At 43.0% G+C, this 23,747-nt stretch overlaps 1 protein-coding gene across 1 annotated transcript in view; it reads left to right on the top strand.

Moving 5' to 3' along the window:
* Positions 1-23,747, top strand: part of LOC126144720 (dehydrogenase/reductase SDR family member 11-like) — a 40,397-nt gene that overhangs the window by 5,616 nt on the left and 11,034 nt on the right. Inside the window, exons 3-5 of the mRNA XM_049915507.1 lie at positions 7,898-8,027; positions 18,147-18,276; positions 21,792-21,935. Of these exons, the coding sequence (XP_049771464.1) occupies positions 7,898-8,027; positions 18,147-18,276; positions 21,792-21,935 (404 nt within the window). The remainder of the gene's footprint in view (positions 1-7,897; positions 8,028-18,146; positions 18,277-21,791; positions 21,936-23,747) is intronic.

Genomic DNA, 23,747 nt, shown 5'->3' with positions numbered 1-23,747 from the left:
AGATCTTCATGAACAAATTTGCACCTTGCCTTTACTTGCCTGTCTGATGTGAACTGTACTAAATTTGTAGTGTTTATGATCTTTGTTGTTATATTAACTAAACGAAATACTTTTTCGTCTTATTTCATAAACTTACCATCATTTCGCCACATGATCCACTGTCTCCTTTTTATGTCCATGTCCCAAAAAGATTATGGCCAGAAACTTCATACAATAAAAACAATAGTTACAAATAATTAACTAGCATACAACATTATTAGCAAACAACTAAAGAAGAAAGCCAGATCCCTACTGTATCTACTGAACAACGTAGATAGACCGAAAAAGAAATGATTTAGTTTACATTTTATGTGTGAAATTTTTAATACAATAAGCCAAGTTTTAAAGGTGTTTATCTTTTGAATTGAGGAAACATCTACCTAATCTCTATGGGACTAAGGAAAACACAGAGCAATCCGAGGCCATGACCTACGAGAGCGACAGAAGCGAGCGACTGCGTGCGACAGCTTCAGGCGACAAAACACAACCGCTGGTGTAGTTAGAGAAGTGGCCTACGTGAGTGACATCTGTGTTGCTGCCTGTGTCCGGATGCAACTGGTGACGTTTGAATTCAAACGTGTTTGAATCTTGTCGCTGCAGCACACGCGACACAGAGCGACAGCCACGTGTCTTCTTGGCAAAGTAGTGGAGCGGACGCGACGGCAGCTATGAATTACTTAACATCCCATTTTAAGAAAATTATGTGGTGAAAAAATTTGATTCATCAGCAACCTCTGGCTTAATATCCTTAAATGATAGAGGTCAGAATTTATTTTCGTTATTTGTCATAGTTACTGTGCTGCACGAAATTGAGTACATGGCTGCGCGAAATTTTTAAGAATTTGCAGAGGTAAAATCACGTTGTATAGAGTTTCGGTATTGTTCAATTAAGGCCATACATTATTGCGTATGAAATGTAACCAATATATCTAAATTGTATTTAAAGTTGAGACCGGAGTGATATCTCTTTTCATTCTTGAGATATTGGTTGTTATATCCATGGACGGGTCGCTCGCGGAGCGTCCGAACCTTTCCTGCGCTTCGGGAATCAAGTGGTCGTAAAAATCGTCGTATCTCATAAAAGGTTCAAGATATCGAAAAGACGAATTTTATGACAGCACGCAGAAAGGACTATTTTATCATGTGATTAACACTCGATACGTTTCTGAAAACGCGTGAGCAGAGCGAAAACAAGACTCCCTATAACTTACACCATAAGGTTTTGTCCAAATTTTCATATCCAAACAAAGAGAGAGAAACAGGTAAACGGGGTATCAAAGTGACCAGCATGAGGTCTAGTTTGGCGTGCAAATGTTTAACTGCTTGAAAGTAATCAGAGCAATGAACGAAAACTTAATTAATAAGCTGAGGAAAAATTGAAATATTTCAGGAAAAGCTGCTGTAAATGAAGTGTCAAGAATGTCATCTGTTCAAGACCTAGATATTTTGCACATAAAAAGACACATTGGTGCAGTATTTAAATGTCCAAAAGGTTTCATTCGAATCAAGTACGTTAGGAAGGCAAACAAGGAGTTAGTAAGATCATGCTTTCTGAATAAAACTTGAAATTCAAAGATGGAAGAAATTATCCAAATATTTTATGAAATGATTTGTGTAAAAGAAATAAGTAGATCAAAGAAACGTTCTACGTGCCTTTGAATGATGCTCGAAATTATGAACAGAAAACGAGGTGCACCAAACGTTTCCCTAATATTTTTTATTTCATACTTTTAGACAAATTATTACTCAAAACGTTTGACTTTCTTTTCAAAAATTTTGTAAGCCTTACTTTTACAGACTATCTAGAGTAATTGAAACGCTTGGCCTTAACACTGACTGCTGATGAATTACGTTCGCAACATCAAATATCTGTAAAATTTCATGGATAATTGTAATTTATTAGGAATTAAAAGTGTGTGATATACTGGGATAGGTGTGAAGATCAATTTCTTTGGCAAGACCTTAAAAATATACTTAGCAATGAAGTGTAAACAGTACACATAAAACTTAATTTACAGAATCATAGTAAAAATCTAAGAGCAGGCGGGAATTGAATCCAGGACCCTCCCCTCACATGTAGTTATGAACTGCAAACGGTACTATTGCGCCACAGCTAGCTATTTGCTCATTGTGATCAATCTGTATTCTTATGTTTGTATTTAGCGTATTTAGTCATTTAATAATCATTCCTCCACATTTATTGGCTGTTAAAAGTTTTGATTGTGTAAAAAACATTCGTATTTAATTTATTCATGAGATAGTCGAATGCTCCTCTGCTCATTCACGTGTATTCGAAGAACTTGTCTGATGATCTTCTTAGTTGACGATACTTATGAAATTCTCCATGGAGATTCCTCCCTTTGTAAATTTCATGCACAGCATTCCTTTTCGCTTTATTTTCTTAAGTAAATCTAATTCTGTAGCCTTACTCTCCAGCTACAGTATTCTACAGGTTAAGGACGCCGTTTTATAGAAACAGCTGGTTGGCTCTCAGCAGCCATCTTGCAGTGCGAAATGGTCGCTCGCACTCAGGACACCCAAGGTTTTCGCCCGGTGTTGCTGCTCGTCGCTGGAGTGTCATGTATCCAGAAGTCGCTCGCTGTCGCTCGCTTCTGTCGCCCACGTGGGACACGGCCTCAGATTGCTCAGTGTTTTCCTTAGTCCCACAGACTTTAGGTAGATGTTTCTTCAATTCAAAAGATAAACAAACGGCCATCATTAAATAAGAGGTTAATAAGATCATCTGCCAAGAGTATCAATCCTGCTGTACAGTGCAGACAAGGAGGTAAATCTGTATTAGGCTCAGAGGACACACAGAAGTTGTAGATTAAAGAAGCCAGATTCATCCTTTACCGAACATTGCTTAAACCAGACCCACAAATACACGATAGATGTAGATGCCCTACAAATACAGGGAAACCGTTAAAAACTCACTCAGTCAGAATAAAAAAGTACAAATGTGTGCATCCTCACATCTCAGTTCCATTATTTTCCCCTTTCAAACAATATTACAACCTTTTGTGGCGTCTTCATTTATAAATAGATAACAACACAAATTCCCGTTCCTGTGAACTTAGCTCTACTCTTTATTCATATTACTGTAAATGCTGTCTTAACGAATGTTGTAGAATACAATTGTAAGAATGTAAAAATTGTGAACGGAGATAACTTTTTTAGTTTAAGACAAGATTCGGTAGATGAAGTAATTGACGTGATTACCTTTGCTTGGTTGCCGTCTTTTTGGATCAGTTGTGTGCTAGAAAATGGGCTTGTGACCCGTAATCTCATTCATATAATAATAATAATAACGTTTGTGGAACAAGGCAAAAAAGTGTAAGGGGCGGTCCAAAAGTTTCCGTTCGAAGCCATGCAATCCAGGACCGGTAAGCAAATCAGGCAAAATTACCGCGAGCAATCAAGATAGCCTTTTAGTAACACACCGTGTCCTGCTGCGTGAAGAAGTCCTTAACTGCGTGCTACACATGCTCGTGCGACAGGAATCGTCGGCCATTCAAGGCATTTTTCAAGGGACTGAAGGTGTGGTAATTGCATGGCTTAATGGACGAATCTGGTCTCCAAAATCAAACGGCGACTTGTATCGAATCGCGACCACCACTATTCCACAACGGTGTTTTTCGACAGACATAATGCTCCATACATGTTCTTCATTTTACAATGGATGTCTACCGGTATTTGACCCCCAACAGCCAAGAAGGAAATAACAGACAGGTGCTGTTTGGGCGCATTTGGTAATAACGTCACCGCAGTTCATGCTTCCGCATTTTTCGCACACACGACGGGAGTACACAAATATCACACTAATCCCTTCCGTAATAGTTGGTGCTTGTATACCTGCACCTGAGTCGCACTACGTTGCATGTATGCTGTAGCGACGCCCTCAAACGGAAACTTTTGATCACCTATTATATTTCTTTTAGTTCATACAATATAGAATGTTCCACCAGGAACACACACTTGATCGATTAAATCCTGTATTGTTGTTTATTGTGACCATGTAAAAGGAATATTACTTTACTGATTGTTAATTAAAGTGAAGAAACTGATCACAGCACTAGAGGTAACATCACTTCGCAGTACTGACAGGAGAGATACTTATGGACTTATTGGTCTTAATACTTACAAATACATTGGAAAAAAAAATGGCTCTGAGCACTATGGGACATAACTTCTGAGGTCATCAGTTCCCTATAACTTAGAACTACTTAAACCTAACTAACCTAAGGACATCACAAACATCCATGCCCGAGGCAGGATTCGAACCTGCGACCGTAGCGGTCGCGCGGTTCCAGACTATAGCGCCTAGAACCGCACGGCCACTTCGGCCGGCCACTGAAAAAAAATTTAAAGTGTTACACCACTGCGAACGCTACCAAACCGATGGACCAGTATATACATGAATGCGAGGTACATTGTTTAAAATTTAATTCTTATGTCGTCTTACACTGAAGAGCCAAAGACTGGTACACCTGCATAACATCGTGCAGGACCCCCGCGAGCATGCACAAGTGTCGCAACACGATGTGGCACGGACTCGACTAATGTCTGAAGTAGTGCTGGAGCGAATTGACACCATGAATCCTGCAGGGCTGTCCATAAATCCGTAAGAGTTCGAGGGGGTGGAGATCTCTTCCGAACAACACGTTGCAAGGCATCCCAGATATGGTCAATAACGTTCATGTAGGGGCGGTTTGGTGGCCAGCAGAAATGTTTAGACTCAGAAGAGTGTTCCTGGAGCCACTCTGTAGAAAATCTGGACGTGTGGGGTGTCGCATTGTCTTGTTGGAATTGCCCAAGTTCGTCGGAATGCACAACGGACATGAATGGATGCAGGTCATCAGACAGGATGCTGTCCTGTCGGCGTATGGGATGAATCGGCTTCTATGGCTTAATAGGGTGCGCACGGGAAGAAAGCGGACTACCTGTGCAGGGGGACCTGTGTGAGGAGGTTTGACCCAGCGACCTGCAATCTCTTTCAAACGATTTTACAGGAACTAATCAGTAACATATCAGCTTCTTGATGAATTGCCTTAAATTTCAGGATTCGTCATATTTAACATGATATTCGGGATTTAGTATGACACTAGAAAAAATTCGAAAAGTCTGCAATGAAAAATGTCGCTGTGACTTTGCGTTTGTCGCTGTGAATGAAGTTTAGCTAAGATAGTGAATTTTTCTTTAAACTTGGGAGGAGGTCTCTATCCATCTCCAATCTCGAGAAAACGGAATTTATGCAACGCTTTCACTTTTAAAAAATTACAGAACTGGATTGAAAAATATTAAATAAAAACTATAGTGTTGGCCATATCGATATAGATTCCGTAAGTTCCGCACGTTAACCATGAGGCAAAGAACTCTCCTTGTTGTAAGCTATCAATTTTCCAAAATCTCGTTTCGATATCTCAGTTAGTTAAAGAGATATGAATGTTTCAATCTCGTCTGCTTGCCGTCAGAATTGAACATGCTACAGAAGTTATTCCATTTTCTTGAGAGTGGAGACAGAGACCTCACAAGTCTAAAGAAAAATTCACTATCTTAGGTAAATTTCGTTCATAGCAACATATGGTGTAATATGCACCATACGCAAAATCATAGCGACCTACATTTTTCATTGCAAACTTTTTCGAATTTCACAAAGCGTCTCACTTCAAAGCGAACATCACAATAGGTATGACCATAAGAGAGGTGATGGGCACTTCACAATGAAGCTAGCATATACGAGGTGCATTCAAGTTCTAAGGCCTCCGATTTTTTTTTCTGGACTGGAAAGAGATAGAAACATGCGCATTGTTTTAAAATGAGGCCGCGTTCATTGTCAATACGTCCCAGAGATGGCAGCACCATATGGCAGATGGAATTTTACCGCCAGCGGCGAGAATGAGAACTGTTTTAAATACTTAAAATGGCGACGTTTTCCTTACTTGAACAGTGTGCAATCATTCGTTTTCTGAATTTGCGTGGTGTGAAACCAATTGAAATTCATCGACAGTTGAAGGAGACATGTGGTGATGGAGTTATGGATGTGTCAAAAGTGCGTTCGTGGGTGCGACAGTTTAATGAAGGCAGAACATCGTGTGACAACAAACCGAAACAACCTCGGGCTCGCACAAGCCGGTCTGACGACATGATCGAGAAAGTGGAGAGAATTGTTTTGGGGGATCGCCGAATGACTGTTGAACAGATCGCCTCCAGAGTTGGCATTTCTGTGGGTTCTGTGCACACAATCCTGCACGACGACCTGAAAATGCGAAAAGTGTCATCCAGGTGGGTGCCACGAATGCTGACGGACGACCACATGGCTGCCCGTGTGGCATGTTGCCAAGCAATGTTGACGCGCAACGACAGCATGAATGGGACTTTCTTTTCGTCGGTTGTGGCAATGGATGAGACGTGGATGCCATTTTTCAATCCAGAAACAAAGCGCCAGTCAGCTCAATGGAAGCACACAGATTCACCGGCACCGAAAAAATTTCGGGTAACCGCCAGTGCTGAAAAAATGATGGTGTCCATGTTCTGGGACAGCGAGGGCGTAATCCTTACCCATTGAGTTCCAAAGGGCACTACGGTAACAGGTGCATCCTACGAAAATGTTTTGAAGAACAAATTCCTTCCTGCACTGCAACAAAAACGTTCGGGAAGGGCTGCGCGTGTGCTGTTTCACCAAGACAACGCACCTGCACATCGAGCTAACGTTAAGCAACAGTTTCTTCGTGATAACAACTTTGAAGTGATTCCTCATGCTCGCTACTCACCTGACCTGGCTCCTAGTGACTTTTGGCTTTTTCCAACAATGAAAGACACTCTCCGTGGCCGCACATTCACCAGCTGTGCTGCTATTGCCTCAGCGATTTTCCAGTGGTCAAAACAGACTCCTAAAGAAGCCTTCGCCGCTGCCATGGAATCATGGCGTCAGCGTTGTGAAAAATGTGTACGTCTGCAGGGCGATTACGTCGAGAAGTAACGCCAATTTAATCGATTTCGGGTGAGTAGTTAACTAGAAAAAAAATCGGCGGCCTTAGAACTTGAATGCACCTCGTAAAGTTATACATAACATAAAAATAAAATTTTTTGATGAACAGATTTTATAAAATCATGTGAGAAAGATGACAGAGAGAATGAGTGCACCAACGTTCTACGCCTACGCAAGCAGTGCCATTAGTGCGTGCACCTGTGAAGTGATTGCACAGTCCTCAAAACCAACTTAGATGCTTCCACAAATGCCGGAGTTCTTGGCCTCTGTGGTGTGTGAACAAAGCTACAGTCATGTGTCAGGACCTCAAAGCGAAGGGGTAACTTTACATGGTACGTAAAGCTGCTCAGAGATTTTGTTGGCCAGTAGCGAGTGATTACACTGTAACTCATCTGTCCATTGTTACAATCCACAACAGTCAAAGCGAGCCCTGACAGCATTAAGTTCGCACATTGGCACTTAAAAATCCTGGAAATGTCACAACCCCTGAAATGGTGTGTCGTAAGCTTTTTGCACCCACAACATGGGCGTCGTGAAATATGCTGGCAGCTTGCACCGTGATCTCGACTCTCACAGTGGCAGTGGCTCTAAGGCATGATGACACCCCAGTCCCGTGGCACATCGAATTTCTTTCGCAATCAGCATGAGAGCCCCCTCTACAGGGCAGAGGTGTCTTTTTTTCAACTGCTCACGAGTACCTAAACAGTTATTTTTCTTTGTTTTATAAATACTACAATACCGTTAAATAGTCCACTAACATACAGTAATATTATTCGATTTTAATTGTGTGTTAACGCTGCAGAGCAACCACTATCAGAGCAACGTCGTACTCACATAGGATATAATAAGTATTTCTTTTATTGTGACCAGCTGGACCAACAGACAAGTGGCGGGAACTCCTGTATATCAACGTCCTGGGCCTAAGCATCTGCACCAGGGAGGCCGTACAGGACATGCTGAGCAGGGGTGTCGACGACGGCTTCATCATCCATACGTGCAGGTACTGTGACATCCACAGTAAATACTCTGGTCAGCTGGTAGAAAAACGGTGATGCGCTCGCTTTATTGTTTCACAACATTGAGCGACTCAGCTTAAACTGAAGACAGACTTGCGCAGTCTGTTACAGATACACGCACCAAAGTAATGTAATAAAAAAGTGGTATTTTCAATTGTTTGCCCTCGTGGCATGGTAATTCTCTCCAGCTTTTCTACTTCTACCTATCCCCGTCTCACTATGCAAATAAAATACATGGTCTCACAAGCGCTGTTTTCGACATTGCGAAGAAAACCAGTACCTCCCCTAGGCAAGCATCGATCACAGCGTGATGCAACGGCCTGTTACTCAGATTATGTGGCAGATGGCATATTGGTTTCAGCTGATTCGCAACCGTCTCTCTTTAAGGTTTCAGTCTGAGTCTCTCTCAGAGCAGCATTTGCACCAAACTTTCTCAATTGTTTTTTGGAAATATGCCAGTCCCAGTCTTCCCCTGCAGTTTTACTCTCTAAGCTCTGTCTTGCAACATGGAAGTTATTCGCTGACGTCTTGACACATGTCCTATCGTTCTGTCCCTTCTTCTTATCAGTAATTTCCATACCCTCCTTTCTTCGCCGATACTACTGATTATTTCCTCATTCCACACGTTATTAAGGCACCTAATTTTCAACATGCTTCTATAACACTACATGTGAAACGCTTCGAGTTTCTCCTTTTTTAGTTTTCTTACGATGCAATTCTTTGTTCCAAATGTACTTTCTGAGAAATTTCTTCCTCAAGATAAGGGCGATGGTCGTTACCAGTAAACTTCTTTTGGTCAGAAATACCCTCTTTGCCTGTGCTAACCTGCTTTTTAAGTCATCATTGCATCGTCCATCTTGCGTTATTTTGCTTCCAAGGTAGCAGAATTCTTTCACTTGGTCTACATCGTACTGATGTTAACTTTTTTGATAATCTCATTACTGCTACTCCTTACTTTCGTCTTTCTTCCGTTTACTCCCAATCCATATTCTCTACTAATGACTGTTGATTCTAGTCAACAGGTCCTTCACTGAGGATAGCTGTGTCAAATGCGAATCTTGATATACTTTCATCCTGAACTCTAATGCCACTGCTGTACCTTTTATTTCCGTCATTTCTTCGTCGAGTTGTAGACTGAACAGTAGCGGCGAAAGACGGCATCGATGTCTCATACCCCTTTTAATCTGAGCAATCTTTTTATCTATCCCATTCCCTTAAATGGCACAAAATGCATATATTATAGCTATAGATTTATTTATTCCTATTCAAGAATTCATCTATGGTATAGAAGGAGTTGTCAAGGAGATATGATTACAGTTTATTTTTGAAACTATCACCGCTGTCTGTCATACATTTTATTTTATCTGGTAATTTATCTAAAAGTTTTACAGGAGCATATTTTGCCCCTTTCTGTGCCACAGACAGGTTAAGTAGAGGACAGTGTAGGTCGTCGTTTCTTCTGACATTATAATCATGAATGTCATTGTTGTTTTTAAACTGACCCATGTTGTTGAGAAAAAATTTCATTATTGAGTAACTGTACTGTGAGGCTGCTGTAAGAATTCCTAACCTTTTTAACAGATGCCTACAAGACGCGACTATGAGCCCCGCACATTATTCTAACCACTTTCTTTTGAACAGTGAATTCTTTTTGCCTAAGTGTTGAGTTACCTCAAAATATTATTCCGTATGGCGTCAGAGAATGAAAGTATGCTAAGTATGTTAGCTTACTAATTTCTATATCCTCAAAAAGGCAATTATTCTGACTGCAAAAGTTGCTGAATCTAGTTGCTTTAGGAGTTCCAAAACATGAATTTTCCAATTAAGATTCTCAGCTATATATACACCCAAAAACTTAGTATTCTTTACCTGGCTACTGACCTCTGTTGATATGTTATATTTATTGAAGGAACTGTACTCCTTGCAGCAGGAAATTGGATGCATTGTGTTTTGTCAAAGTTCAGATCAAGCCGATTCACAGGAAACCAACTTCTCCAAAGACATTATTTGTATCATTTTCTATTGGAGTTTCTTTTACTGGATTAATAATGATGCTTGTATCATCAGCAAACAGTGTCAGCTTAGCTTCTTGTTTCAGATAAGAAAGGAGGTCTTTCATATACATCAAGAAGAGAAGGGGACCCATGATCGAACCCTGTGGAACACCTGATGTAATTTTACCCCAGTTAGATGAAGTGGAAACTTTTTGCTTCCTGTTCTGTAGATATGACTTAAACCACTCATACGTTGTTCTATTTATACCATAGAATTGTAATTTCTGTAACATAATATCATGCTTCACACAATCATATGCTCTGGATAAGTCACAGAAAATTCCTATTGCTAACATTTTACTATTGAAAGACTCTATTATGTGAGGAGTGAAACTGTATATTGTCCCAGTGGAACAGCATTTTTGAAACCCCAACTGTGATTTACTAAGCATCCCATTACTGTTGAGATGGCTAAGCACTCTTGAGTACATTACTTTCTCAGCAATTTTTGAAAATGCTGTAAGCAAGGATACTGGCCAGCAGTTATTGACACCTGTGGCGTCCCCTTTTTGTAGAGAGGCTTGACAATGGCATATTTTGACCTGTCTGGGAAAATGCCTTGAGTTAGTGATGCATTACATATATGACTCAGAACATCAGCTGTAATTGCCCCACATTGTTTTAATATCTCGTTAGAAATATCACCTACTCCAACAGAACATTTATTTTTCAAAGATTTAATGATTTTCCTTATTTTGCGAGAGGTTGTTAGGTTGACTAGGTTTTCTCAAAACTGAATCTTCCATGTACTGCTTGGCTTTTTCTTTTGAACTGTTCTTACCAATTTTTCTCCTACAGTTAAGAACTGGTTGTTATATACATTTGTACTGTAGGTTAAGATGGTCTCATTCTCTTTAACAGTAATACTACCTATCACAGTGGCTACTTTTCCTGGCTCACTTCTAACAACATTCCATACTGATTTGATTTTCTTGCCCGAGTTTTTAATTTCATCTCTAATATACATATTTCTTGATTCTCTGACAACTTTTCTCAGTATGTTACAATAATATTTATAGTGTAAAATTACTTCTGGGTCTTTACTAATTCTTGCTGTCTCATACAATTTACTTTTTCTGTCGGCAGACACTTTAATACCTGTAGTAATCCAAGGTTTCTTTGAAAGCTGTTTGGTGTTAGATTTAGTAATTCTTTTGAGGCAACAATGTTCAAAGACAGATATGAATTTATCAAGAAATATGTTGCATTTATCACTCGCATTTGGCTCATTATATACATCTCCCCAATTAACATTTCTTAAACTTTCTTTGAATTGCTCTATAGATACCGGGTTGAGCAACCTTACACTTTTACTTGATGGTTTGTGAACTGTACACCTTGCTAGGTTTTTTAAGTTAATCAATTGTGCATCATGGCCGACAATCCATTTACCACAGGGAAAGAATGTATTACTTTTACATCCTCTTGCTGTACAAATACGTCATCAACTAGAGTGCTACTGTCTTTAGGTATACATATAGGGAAATTAATAATTGATTCTAAGTTATATGTCATTAATAACACTTCTAGTTCACTTTTTCTATCAGAATTGCTTAGAGAGTTTATATTGAAATCACCACAGATTAATAACTTCTTATTTTTGTGTGACAGACAGCATAATAGGGAGTAAAACGTTTTTATGAATAGCTCCCAATCTCCTAATGGACCTGTACACTACTGCTAATATCAGCACTACGTTATCTAGCTGTAGTTCACATGAACAAACTGCAAAGTGCTGATCGACACAGAATTTGATTACTTCTACTTCTGATGATATGTCTCCAGTCTCATAGATTATACAAACCAACTTCAGTACTCATTTGGATGACCCTCTTTCCCCCACGTCACCCCATTGATATTAAAAATTTTATCTTATTTGATGGCAAGTCTTCCAAGGCCTGTTAAGCTCAACTCTTTTGTTGGATCCTCTTTGTCGTCCCTCTCAACTCCTATTTCTTCTTCTATCACGTCATCGGATAAGTCCTCCCAAGCGTAGAATCGTTCAATATACTCATTTCACCCATACGCTCCCTCCTCTTTCTTTGGCAGTGGAGTTCCAGTTGCACTCTTCATGTTGACGGCCTGGCCTTTATTTCACCAAAAAACTGCTGTGGTTGTTCTACACTGATGAACCAAAACATTACGACCAGCTGTTTAATATCTTGTTTGTCCTTCATTGGAACGAAATACATCACTGATTCTGCTTATCAGGGATCGGCCAGTTTGTTGGTAGGTTTGTGGAAGTATGTGGCATTAGATGTCTACGCACAGTTCAAGTAGTTCGCGTAAATAATGGGCTGCTGATGTGTGTACGCTTTGATGGCGCCCGATAGCGACCCAGATGGGTTCCAAAGAATTTACATGAGGCGAATTTCGTCACGGAGGCACCAACCTGAGAACACTATAATGCTGCTCAAACCACTGTAGCACGGTTCTGGTTCCGAGACACGGATGCTTATACTGCTGAAGGATGACATTGCCGTTGGAGAAGAATCAAGAGTGAAGGGATATAAGTGGCTCGCAGTTGTCAGCGTGTCTTTGATTACTACCACAGGTCCTAGGCAAGCGCACAGAGCCTAACTCTGCCCCCACCAGCCTACGTCCGTGGCACGCCGCACGTTTAGAGCCGCAGTTTACGTCGATGAGGGCGTGTGTGGAGATGACCAACGACTTAATGTAGCAAAAATGTGATTCACCGGAAGAGCCGATACGTTTCTATTGATCGACGGTTGAATCCCGAGGGTCCCGTGCCCACTGCAATCATAATTGACGATGTCGTTGGCTCAACATGTGAACACCACCCAGGCGGCGTCCAACGTCGCGGTGTGCAGTGGTCATAATGTTTTGGTTTGTTAGAGTATATGCCGTATCAGTCCTTCAGACGACCATTTTTTTCCAATTTATTGAGATTTATTCTGCATCTTTTCGTCCTACGCTTCCTTTTTATTTCATTCCTAAGTGACTTATATTGCTGAATTGCTGTCTTTCCTTGAACATTTTTGTATTTCCTCCTTTCGTCGATCAACTGAAGTATTTCTTCCCAGTTACCTTCCTTGTGTCTATGTTTGTCTGTCCAACTTCTGAGGTTACCCTGTTTAGAGGTGTCCATTCCTCTTCAGTTGAACTGTTTACTCATACTCTCTGCAATCTTAGGGAACTTCAAATACATCTCTCCACTCCTCAGTACATCAGTATCGCTCTTCTTTCCACATTGCTTCTTAAGGACGGCTCTCGTAAACTTCAGCTTACCCTTGATACTAAATTGTGATCTGAGTCTATGACTGTTCGTAGATATGCGTTCCAATACAGTCTCTTATTTCGGAATCTCTGTCTGAGCCTGATGTAATCCCGCTGGAATCATCCATTGTCTCCTTGCCTGTTCCAATTATACTTCCTGCTCTTGTAATATTTGACTAGCGTATTTGCTGTTACTAACTGATATTTATTACAGGATTCGGCTATTCTTTTTCCTCTCTCATTCCTACAACCAAGCCCATATTTTCGCTTAACTCTGTCTTCTACTCCAGCCCAACTATAGCTTTCCGGTTTCGCAAAATTATTAGAAGTTCATCTCCGATTACATACTGTATTACCCATCCAGTGTCCTCATATACACTTAAACGCGAAAAAACTGGTATAGGCAAGCATTAACCAAATACAGAGATATGTAAACAGGCAGAACACGGCGCTCTCGTCGGCAACGCCTATATAAGACAACAAGTGTCTGGCGCAGTTGTGAGATCGGTTTTTGCTGCTATAATGCAGGTTATCAAGATTTAAGTGTATCCATTTCACGAGTGTACCGTGAATATCAGGAATCCAGTAAAATATCAAATCACCGACATCGCTGCTGCCGAAAAATATACTGCAAGAACGGCACCAACGACGACTGAAGAGAATCGTTGAACTTGACAGAAGTGCAACCCTTCTGCAAACTGCTGCAACTTTCAGTGCTGGGCCATCAACAAATCTCATCGTGCGAACCATTCAACGAAACATCGCAGCTTTGGGCTTTCGGAGCCGAAGGTCCACTCGTGTAACCTTGATGACCGCACGACACAAAGTTTTACGCCTCACCTGGGCCTGTAAACATCGACAATGGACTGTTTATGACGGGGAACATGTTGCCCGGTCGGACGAGTCTCGTTTCAAATTGTATCGAGCTGGTGGACATGTACGGGTATGAAGACAACCTCATGAATCCATGAACCCTACATGTCAGCAGGGGACTGTTCAGGATGGTGGAGGCTCTGTAATGGTATGGGGCGTGTGCAGTTGGAGTGATATGGGACCCTTCATACGTGTAGATACGGCTCTCGCATGTGAAACGTACGTAAGCATCCTGTCTGATCACCTGCATCCACTCATGTCCATTGTGCATTCCGACGGACTTAGGCAATTCTAGCACGACAATGCGACACCCCACACGTCCAGAATTGCTACAGGGTGGCTCCAGAAACATTCTGAGATTAAACACTTCCGCTGGCCACCAAACTCCCCAGACATGAACAAGATTGAGCATATCTGGGCTGCCTTGCAACGTGCTGTTCAGAAGAGATCTCCACCCCTCGTACTCGTACGGATTTATGGACAGCCATGCAGGATTCATGGTGTCAGCTCCCACCAGCACTACTTCAGACATTAGTGAAGTCCATGCCACATCGTGTTGCTGCACTCCTGCGCTACACGACATTAGGCAGGTGTAGTTTGTCTGTCGCTTCGTCCTCTGCTGGATACTTCGGCATGTGAACTTGAACTATTGTTGTTGGCGTTCGTTTGCTATCGATTCTGATGAGAACAGTGCTAATCACTGAACTGTTCACAGTAAAACGCTCTCTGCCTTACCTTCCTACCCATAAAGAATACTACTTCTATTATGCCATTTTCCAGTGCTTCTATATTCGCTTGGTCTGAAATCATGGTCTTCTTTCCATTTTACTTCGGTGATTTGTGCAATATCAAGCCTGAGCCTTTCTGTTTCCCTTTTCAGATTTTCTAGCTTTCCTTCCAAATTAAAACTTCTAACATTCCCCTCTGAGACTTATAGAATGAGTTCTTTTCGATGGTTATCGAGTTTTTTTGTCATGGTTACCGTCCCCTTGGCAGTCCCCTTCCGGATATCCAAATGGAGGCCTGATCCGGAATCTCTTGGCTACATCATTACACATTTTCCAATTACAGTCCGCATGTCCAGTGGAATCATATTAAGCATATTTAATGTAGTGGTTTCCATTGCCTTCTGTGTCCTGAAGCCGCTGATCGTTGAAGTTTCTTTCGCCTCCAAGGGCAAGATATTGCTCTGAAACTTCGTCTGCTCCTCCGCCCTATATGTCATTGCTGTTAGCAGAACGAGTGTCCTTACACCAGAAGTATTCGGCCGTTATTGCCAATGACTTTTATTCAACAATTAAGCAGTGGGGGGCTTAGAATCCTGGAGCCTCCCTGATTACTAGTCAGGGACGCTACCCCTAGGCAACGGACGCTAACTGTTGTTATTACGGCCACTCTAATCTTTCATTGATAGAGCTGACCTCAAGTAGTAATCATACGTATTCATACAACCAGTTGATGAGTTGCCGCGTATAGGGCAGCTGAAGAACAACTGGAACAACTGAAACTGTTGTGTACATAGTTCCGCGTAGTCAGCGCGTACACAACTTTCCCACTAGAGCGCGCCCCGCTAAACCCAAAAGCGCAGGCACAGCGCTCGTCCGTCTCTGCACTACGAGATGGCGCTGCCATAGAGAGGGCCCAAATTCTGCTTCCAACGATCCACGTATTAATATGTAACGCAGCCAATGAGATTGCTGCTAACATGGAACCTTTTCTCCTCACGGATCACACTCGCGCAGTGATACATGAACATGCGAGGTATTATAACGAGTGTACAGACCTCCGATTAGTCAGTCTGCATTTTCTGCACCAGTCTGTATGAGTTCTACATTTGTCTGTACCAGTCTATAGTCAAGTTTCAGTCTGCGCCCAATAAGATTACCATATTCCTGTACATAGCCATGAAGATAAATGTATAGACACTTTTGTCAATTATGAGAGATATTTGTGATAATAAGATTAACGTACCAATACCAAAGGAACTTCAGACTGTCAATTGTAAATAGCATCCAGAACCAAGTTAAGTACACTCCTGGAAATTGAAATAAGAACACCGTGAATTCATTGTCCCAGGAAGGGGAAACTTTATTGACACATTCCTGGGGTCAGATACATCACATGATCACACTGATAGAACCACAGGCACATAGACACAGGCAACAGAGCATGCACAATGTCGGCACTAGTACAGTGTATATCCACCTTTCGCAGCAATGCAGGCTGCTATTCTCCCATGGAGACGATCGTAGAGATGCTGGATGTAGTCCTGTGGAACGGCTTGCCATGCCATTTCCACCTGGCGCCTCAGTTGGACCAGCGTTCGTGCTGGACGTGCAGACCGCGTGAGACGACGCTTCATCCAGTCCCAAACATGCTCAATGGGGGACAGATCCGGAGATCTTGCTGGCCAGGGTAGTTGACTTACACCTTCTAGAGCACGTTGGGTGGCACGGGATACATGCGGACGTGCATTGTCCTGTTGGAACAGCAAGTTCCCTTGCCGGTCTAGGAATGGTAGAACGATGGGTTCGATGACGGTTTGGATGTACCGTGCACTATTCAGTGTCCCCTCGACGATCACCAGTGGTGTACGGCCAGTGTAGGAGATCGCTCCCCACACCATGATGCCGGGTGTTGGCCCTGTGTGCCTCGGTCGTATGCAGTCCTGATTGTGGCGCTCACCTGCACGGCGCCAAACACGCATACGACCATCATTGGCACCAAGGCAGAAGCGACTCTCATCGCTGAAGACGACACGTCTCCATTCGTCCCTCCATTCACGCCTGTCGCGACACCGCTGGAGGCGGGCTGCACGATGTTGGGGCGTGAGCGGAAGACGGCCTAACGGTGTGCGGGACCGTAGCCCAGCTTCATGGAGACGGTTGCGAATGGTCCTCGCCGATACCCCAGGAGCAACAGTGTCCCTAATTTGCTGGGAAGTGGCGGTGCGGTCCCCTACGGCACTGCGTAGGATCCTACGGTCTTGGCGTGCATCCGTGCGTCGCTGCGGTCCGGTCCCAGGTCGACGGGCACGTGCACCTTCCGCCGACCACTGGCGACAACATCGATGTACTGTGGAGACCTCACGCCCCACGTGTTGAGCAATTCGGCGGTACGTCCACCCGGCCTCCCGCATGCCCACTATACGCCCTCGCTCAAAGTCCGTCAACTGCACATACGGTTCACGTCCACGCTGTCGCGGCATGCTACCAGTGTTAAAGACTGCGATGGAGCTCCGTATGCCACGGCAAACTGGCTGACACTGACGGCGGCGGTGCACAAATGCTGCGCAGCTAGCGCCATTCGACGGCCAACACCGCGGTTCCTGGTGTGTCCGCTGTGCCGTGCGTGTGATCATTGCTTGTACAGCCCTCTCGCAGTGTCCGGAGCAAGTATGGTGGGTCTGACACACCGGTGTCAATGTGTTCTTTTTTCCATTTCCAGGAGTGTAATTTTTATGCTTGTTATTATTTTAATAAATGTGTGTGAAAATTAATCGAGTTCTGTTTAAAGTTGGTCACCGTCAATCTGCTACTCTAAGCGTGCAAGTGGCATTTCTATAGTCTGACCTAACGGCAGAAGATAAACACGCCACGATACGACCATGAGACATATTATGACACTTGCCTACTTCGTTAGAGCGACAAGTCAAATAATCTGATGGTGTGGGTACCGAAGGTCTTACAGTACGCACACCACAGTAACTATCTGAGAAACGGGCGTCAATGTCAATTCGATCAAGTGCTTTATCGTAGCTGGCTTTGTCTCTGACGAAGCGAGAATGGCACCCAGGTTGAGATGTCCACATGCGTTGCAAGATAATTTTCGAAAAAGTTCAATTACTTCCAGTACTTCGGACACAAATATTATAGACATTTTTCAGTCGATGATACTGGTTGTATTTGTGACATAAAATTATATTTTTCGTGTTCACAGCATATGGGGACACATTACACCAAATCAGAGCGGCATCGCAATGTACTGCGCCAGCAAGCAGGCTGTCAAGACGCTACTGGAGGGCCTCCGGAAAGATCTCGTCGCCAGAAAAAGCAAGATTCGAGTCGGTGTGAGTTCCTAATTATTCATACCTTACATCCTAAAATTCATTCCTTCAAATACTAAACTATTTACATGTCTGTTTGTAGAAAAGTGTGTGAGATAATGTGGGTGCTTAAATTCGAATCGAAAATCCGTTTCGCCCATGTGATGTAAGTGCACTGAATTGTTGTAATTGTATTACGAAGATGGTGTGAAATCCGAACTCTAGATCAAAAAGATACATCACACACGATTCCCGAATCCCTCCACTCACCACAACTGAGTCTTATTTTCCAAAGGGCAATGAGCATTATTTTGAGAAATACAGATGAGCGTTCTAAGACACAACTTGCAAATTCCATTCTGAATGTAACAAAGACAAGATGACGAAAATTCTATAGAAACTGGTGAATGAATAAAGTAAAGGGATATTGTAGCTTTCCGGCGATTATTTCATCCTTTCTTAAGTTCCTTTCTTAAAAAGTTTTCACAACTCAACGTTAAAAATATAAGGGATCAATGTTGCCTTGTGTTTACAACAGACGTTCTCTGTCAACCACATGCAACAGTTTTGATGACAATCTGAACTTCAGAACGTGCTAATCACAGGACGATAAGCTAGTCACATTGTTGTATGTCTCAAGCCCGTCACACCCCAGAAGGGGGAAAAAATCTTTCTCATTTCTTTCTGTGGCAGTTTTATAGAGTCCATCAAATTTAAAAATATGTGTCGCTAATCATGTTTGCTACTTGTGTGCTTACTTGGTATAAAGTGGATCATTTGTAGTTTGCGAATAATACACTTTTCTCTTTATGCTGAACATATATATATCTGAATTCTTATTCTGGAAGCATCCACCAGACTGTGGCTAAGCCATGTCTCCGCAATATCCTTTTTTCCAGGAGTGCTATTTCCGCAAGGTTCACAGGAGAGCTTCTGTGAAGTTTGGAAAGTAGGAGACGAGGTACCTGCGGAAGTAAAGCTGTGAGGACCGGGCGTGAGTCGTGCGTGGGTAGCTCAGATGGTAGAACACTTGCGCGCGAAAGATAAAGGTCCCGAGTTCGAGTCTCGGTCTGGCACACAGTTTTAATCTGCCAGGAAGTTATATACAGGGTGAGTCACCTAACGTTACCGCTAGATATATTTCGTAAACCACATCAAATACTGACGAATCGATTCCACAGACCGAACGTGAGGAGAGGGGCTAGTGTAATTGTTTAATACAAACCATACAAAAATGCACGGAAGTATTCTTTTAACACAAACCTACTTTTTTTAAATGGAACCACGTTAGTTTTGTTAGCACATCTGAACATATAAACAAATATGTAATCAGTGCCGTTTGTTGCATTGTAAAATGTTAATTACATCCGGAGATATTGTAACCTAAAGTTGACGCTTGAAACCTCCGACGTTCAGTTGCGTGTTGTAACAAATACGGGCCACGGTCGGCGAGCAGCATCTGCAGGGACATGTTTACGATGACGACCGTGTTTACGAGTGTGGCTGTAGTGCACTGTTGTGGTTTGGTCTAGCTGTCGCAGTGTCCGCATGTAGCGCTTGCTGCTATTGTTATTCTGCAATCGTCTCGGCACGCAGACCAACTGTAGTACACCGTGTTACCAGACGTCTGTGATAGTGTAGTGTTGTAGGAACTGTGACCATGGTGTATTCAAACTGTGAAAACGCGGAGATGATACTCATCTATGGCGAGTGTCGACGAAATGCAGCTGAAGCCTGCATGGTGTATGCAGAACGGTACCCGGACAGAGAGCATCCAACGTGCCGCACATTGCAAAACATCTACCGCCAACTGTATGCAACAGGTATGGTCGTAGCACGCAAACGGGTCCGTAACAGGCCCGTCACAGGAGAAGCGGGTGCAGTTGGTGTGTTAGCTGCTGTTGCCATGAACCCACACATGAGTACACGGGACATTGCGAGAGCCGGTGGACTGAGTCAAAGTAGTGTCATGCGCATACTGCATCGTCACCGCTTTCACCCGTTTCATGTGTCGCTACATCAGCAATTACGAGTACATGGTGATGACTTTAATCATCGAGTGCTATTCTGTCAATGGGCATTAACAGAGAATGCGTTGCAGTTCTACCTGTTTACCGATGAAGCGGGTTTCACAAACCACGGAGCAGTGAATCTACGGAACATGCATTACTGGTCCGTGGACAATCCTCGCTGGCTCAGACAGGTAGAGCGACAGCGACCGTGGACTGTAAATGTATGGTGAGGAATCATTGGCGACCACCTCATTGGTCCTCACTTCATTGCCGGGGCCCAAACAGCTGCAACATACATCGCGTTTCTACAGAATGATCTGCCAACGTTGCTCGAAAATGTCCCACTGGAAACGCGTCGACGTATGTGGTATCAAGCATGATGGTGCGCCTGCACATTCCGCAATTAACACTAGGCTGACCCTTGACAGGATGTTCGACGGGCGTTTCATAGGACGTGAAGGACGCATAAATTGGCCAGCCCGTTCTCCTGATCTTACACCTCTGGACTTCTTTCTGTGGGGTACGTTAAAGGAGAATGTGTACCGTGATGTGCCTACAACCCCAGAGGATATGAAACATCGTATTGTGGCAGCCTGCGGCGACATTACACCAGATGTACTGCGGCGTGTACGACATTCATTACGCCAGAGATTGCAATTGTGTGCAGCAAATGATGGCCACCACATTGAACATCTATTGGCCTGACATGTCGGGACACACTCTATTCCACTCCGTAATTGAAAACGGAAACCACGAGTGTACGTGTACCTCACGCCTCATGGTAATGTACATGAGCGTCAGTGAAAAAGACCAATAAAAAGGTGTTAGCATGTGGACGTAATGTGCTGTTCCAGTCTCTTCTGTACCTAAGGTCCATCACCGTTCCCTTTGGATCCCTACGTAATTCGGTGCTCTCCGATACACACGATCGAACAGCGGAGGAGTGGTACTCAAGCGTCAACTTTAGGTTACAATATCTCCGGATGTAATTAACATTTTACAATGAAACAAACGGCACTGATTACGTAGTTGTTTATATGTTCAGATGTGTTAACAGAACTAACGGGGTTCCATTTAAAAAAACGTAGGTTTGTGTTAAAAAAACATACTTCCGTGCATTTTTTTATGGTTTGTATTAACCAATTACACTAGCCCCTCTCCTCACGTTCGGTCTGTGGAATCGATTCGTCAGTATTTGATGTGGTTTACGAAATATATCCAGCGGTAATGTTAGGTGACTCACCCTATATATATATATACTTTAACCAGTGTTAAGAGGAAATTTTAATAACTTACAATTCGACGTTTTTACAACAATTCGAAGTTTTTACAACTGTTAATTTTTCTGTCAGCATTTTCAGTTTTCTAGTTACGTAGTTGGGTATTTTTATGACGCTTAACTATGCTATCGCTTTCCAGGACTATGACCGGTATATCGACCTGCGTTCAGTATTTAGATCTGAGGTTCTAAGTCTGGAACTTTGAGTACTAGAAACATAATTTTTACTTGAATTTTTGTCCTTACAGGAGGTTTCTCCAGGATTTACCAGAACGGCGCTCGCGAAGAACGCAGGTGCAACAGAGGCGGTATACGATATGTTCCCCTGCATGGAACCCGAAGACGTTGCAGGTGCTGTTGTTTACATGTTGTCCCAGCACCCTCGCGTACAGGTAAGTACATCTTTTATAACGAGGTTTACAATAGGCTCAATCGAGTGGCAGGAACAGAACTCGTATCTATACAGACTACCGAAGCACGTAATGTGCCATAAGTTCAGTTTGCACAATTTTGTACTCAAAAGAATATTCTTAATCATGATCAAAGGCAGGAGCTTCCTGTTACTATTGATAAATGGGAAAGTTGTAACAGAAATATGTTTTTTCCCTCGCCCGGGTTCCCGGGTTCGATTCCCGGCGGGGTCAGGGATTTTCTCTGCCTCGTGTTGACTGGGTGTTGTGTGATGTCCTTACGTTAGTTAGGTTTAAGTAGTTCTAAGTTCTAGGGGACTGATGACCATAGCTGTTAAGTCCCATAGTGCTCAGAGCCATTTGAACCATTTTTAGAAATACGTTTTAAAGTTCGACGAAGTATTGAAGCGATATTTGATACTAATTTTTTACCTTTGTGTTGAGGACATTGCGTTTTATACCACTGCATGATAAATCTGTATTATTTTCTTTATTTTTACAACATACCTATGTTTCACGTTAAAAATCAACTATGTTCGAATAAAACCAGAATTACTCATTGACAGTTTCAAATCTGATACAAATACTGTTTACTTTTAAGTAGCAGACAGGAGGATAAGTATGTAAAACAAAAATGTTCCGTAGGTTACCCGGTCCTTTATATAACCACACTCAGTTTCTAGACCGCACAGTTTCCGGTTTTCAGGGGAATCTAGTAAGACACCGATTAAAAACATAAAGAAAGCGAACATTATTTGGTAACACCCGATAGGTACGCAACACGCCTAACGTTCAGTTAAAGCGGATACGACCTTAATTGACAAACGCTACTAGGAAGGCTACCGTAGCCTATGCTTGTGTATTAAACCGGGGACCTACAAACGACGGAGAGGCTTCGTCCCGTCGTAGCCTTCAGTGGTTCACAACCCTACAGCAGGCCACCCACCCCAACGTCGCCCCACACCGAAGCTAGGGTTATTGTGGACTTCCCCTGGGAACGTATCATAGCGGACGAGTGTAACCCCAAATGTTTGCATGGTAGAGTAATGGTGGTGTAGGCGTTCGTGGAGACAGTGTTTGCGCAGCAATCGCCGACGTAGTGTAACTGAGACGGAATAAGGGGAACTACCCCGCATTCGTCGAGGTAGATGGAAAACCGGCTTAAAAAACTATCCACAGGCTAGCCAGCACACCGGATGTCGACACTAATCCGCCGGGTGGACTCGTGCCAGGGTCTGGCACGCATTTCCGCTGGGGAAGCAGTGCAGAAGACCGCGCGGCTAGCCAGGCGGGCTTAGCCTATGCTTACTTATGACAGTCTATAGTAGCCTACAGTAGTTTTACAACTCAAATCAGAAACTCACAGTATTGCTGTTGTACCCTTTGGTCTGGAGACTGGTTCGATGCAGCTCTTCAAGCTAGTCTATCCTGTACAAACTACTTGTGAGGTAACGGGCGAGTTGTGGCGCCCTGAAAATATTCTAAGTTCGGAGTTGGCGTGGCCGCACGGCCCGCTCGGCAAGCCGGGGCTCGTCAGCAACCACGTGGTGCCGAACGTTAGCCAGAACAAGAGGGGTAGTAGCCCCAGCGTGTGGTCCAGGCCGACCGCGCGGCTGGAAATTCCATGTTGACGCTGTGTCAAGGACTGTGCTTTGTGTCGATGAAGGAGATTTGTGTGCCAGGAGTGCCAAAGATTGCGGACTTTGTGAAACCATAGTAGCAGACATTTCTCAGTTCATCTCGAAATTAATAGTAGTCAGATGAATCATGATACCTCAAAAGGACACATGTACA

Source organism: Schistocerca cancellata, chromosome 2, assembly GCF_023864275.1.
Source record: "Schistocerca cancellata isolate TAMUIC-IGC-003103 chromosome 2, iqSchCanc2.1, whole genome shotgun sequence".
Taxonomy (NCBI): domain Eukaryota; kingdom Metazoa; phylum Arthropoda; class Insecta; order Orthoptera; family Acrididae; genus Schistocerca; species Schistocerca cancellata.
Note: the sequence above shows the minus strand (reverse complement) of the source record. Positions and strands in the feature narration are given on the sequence as shown.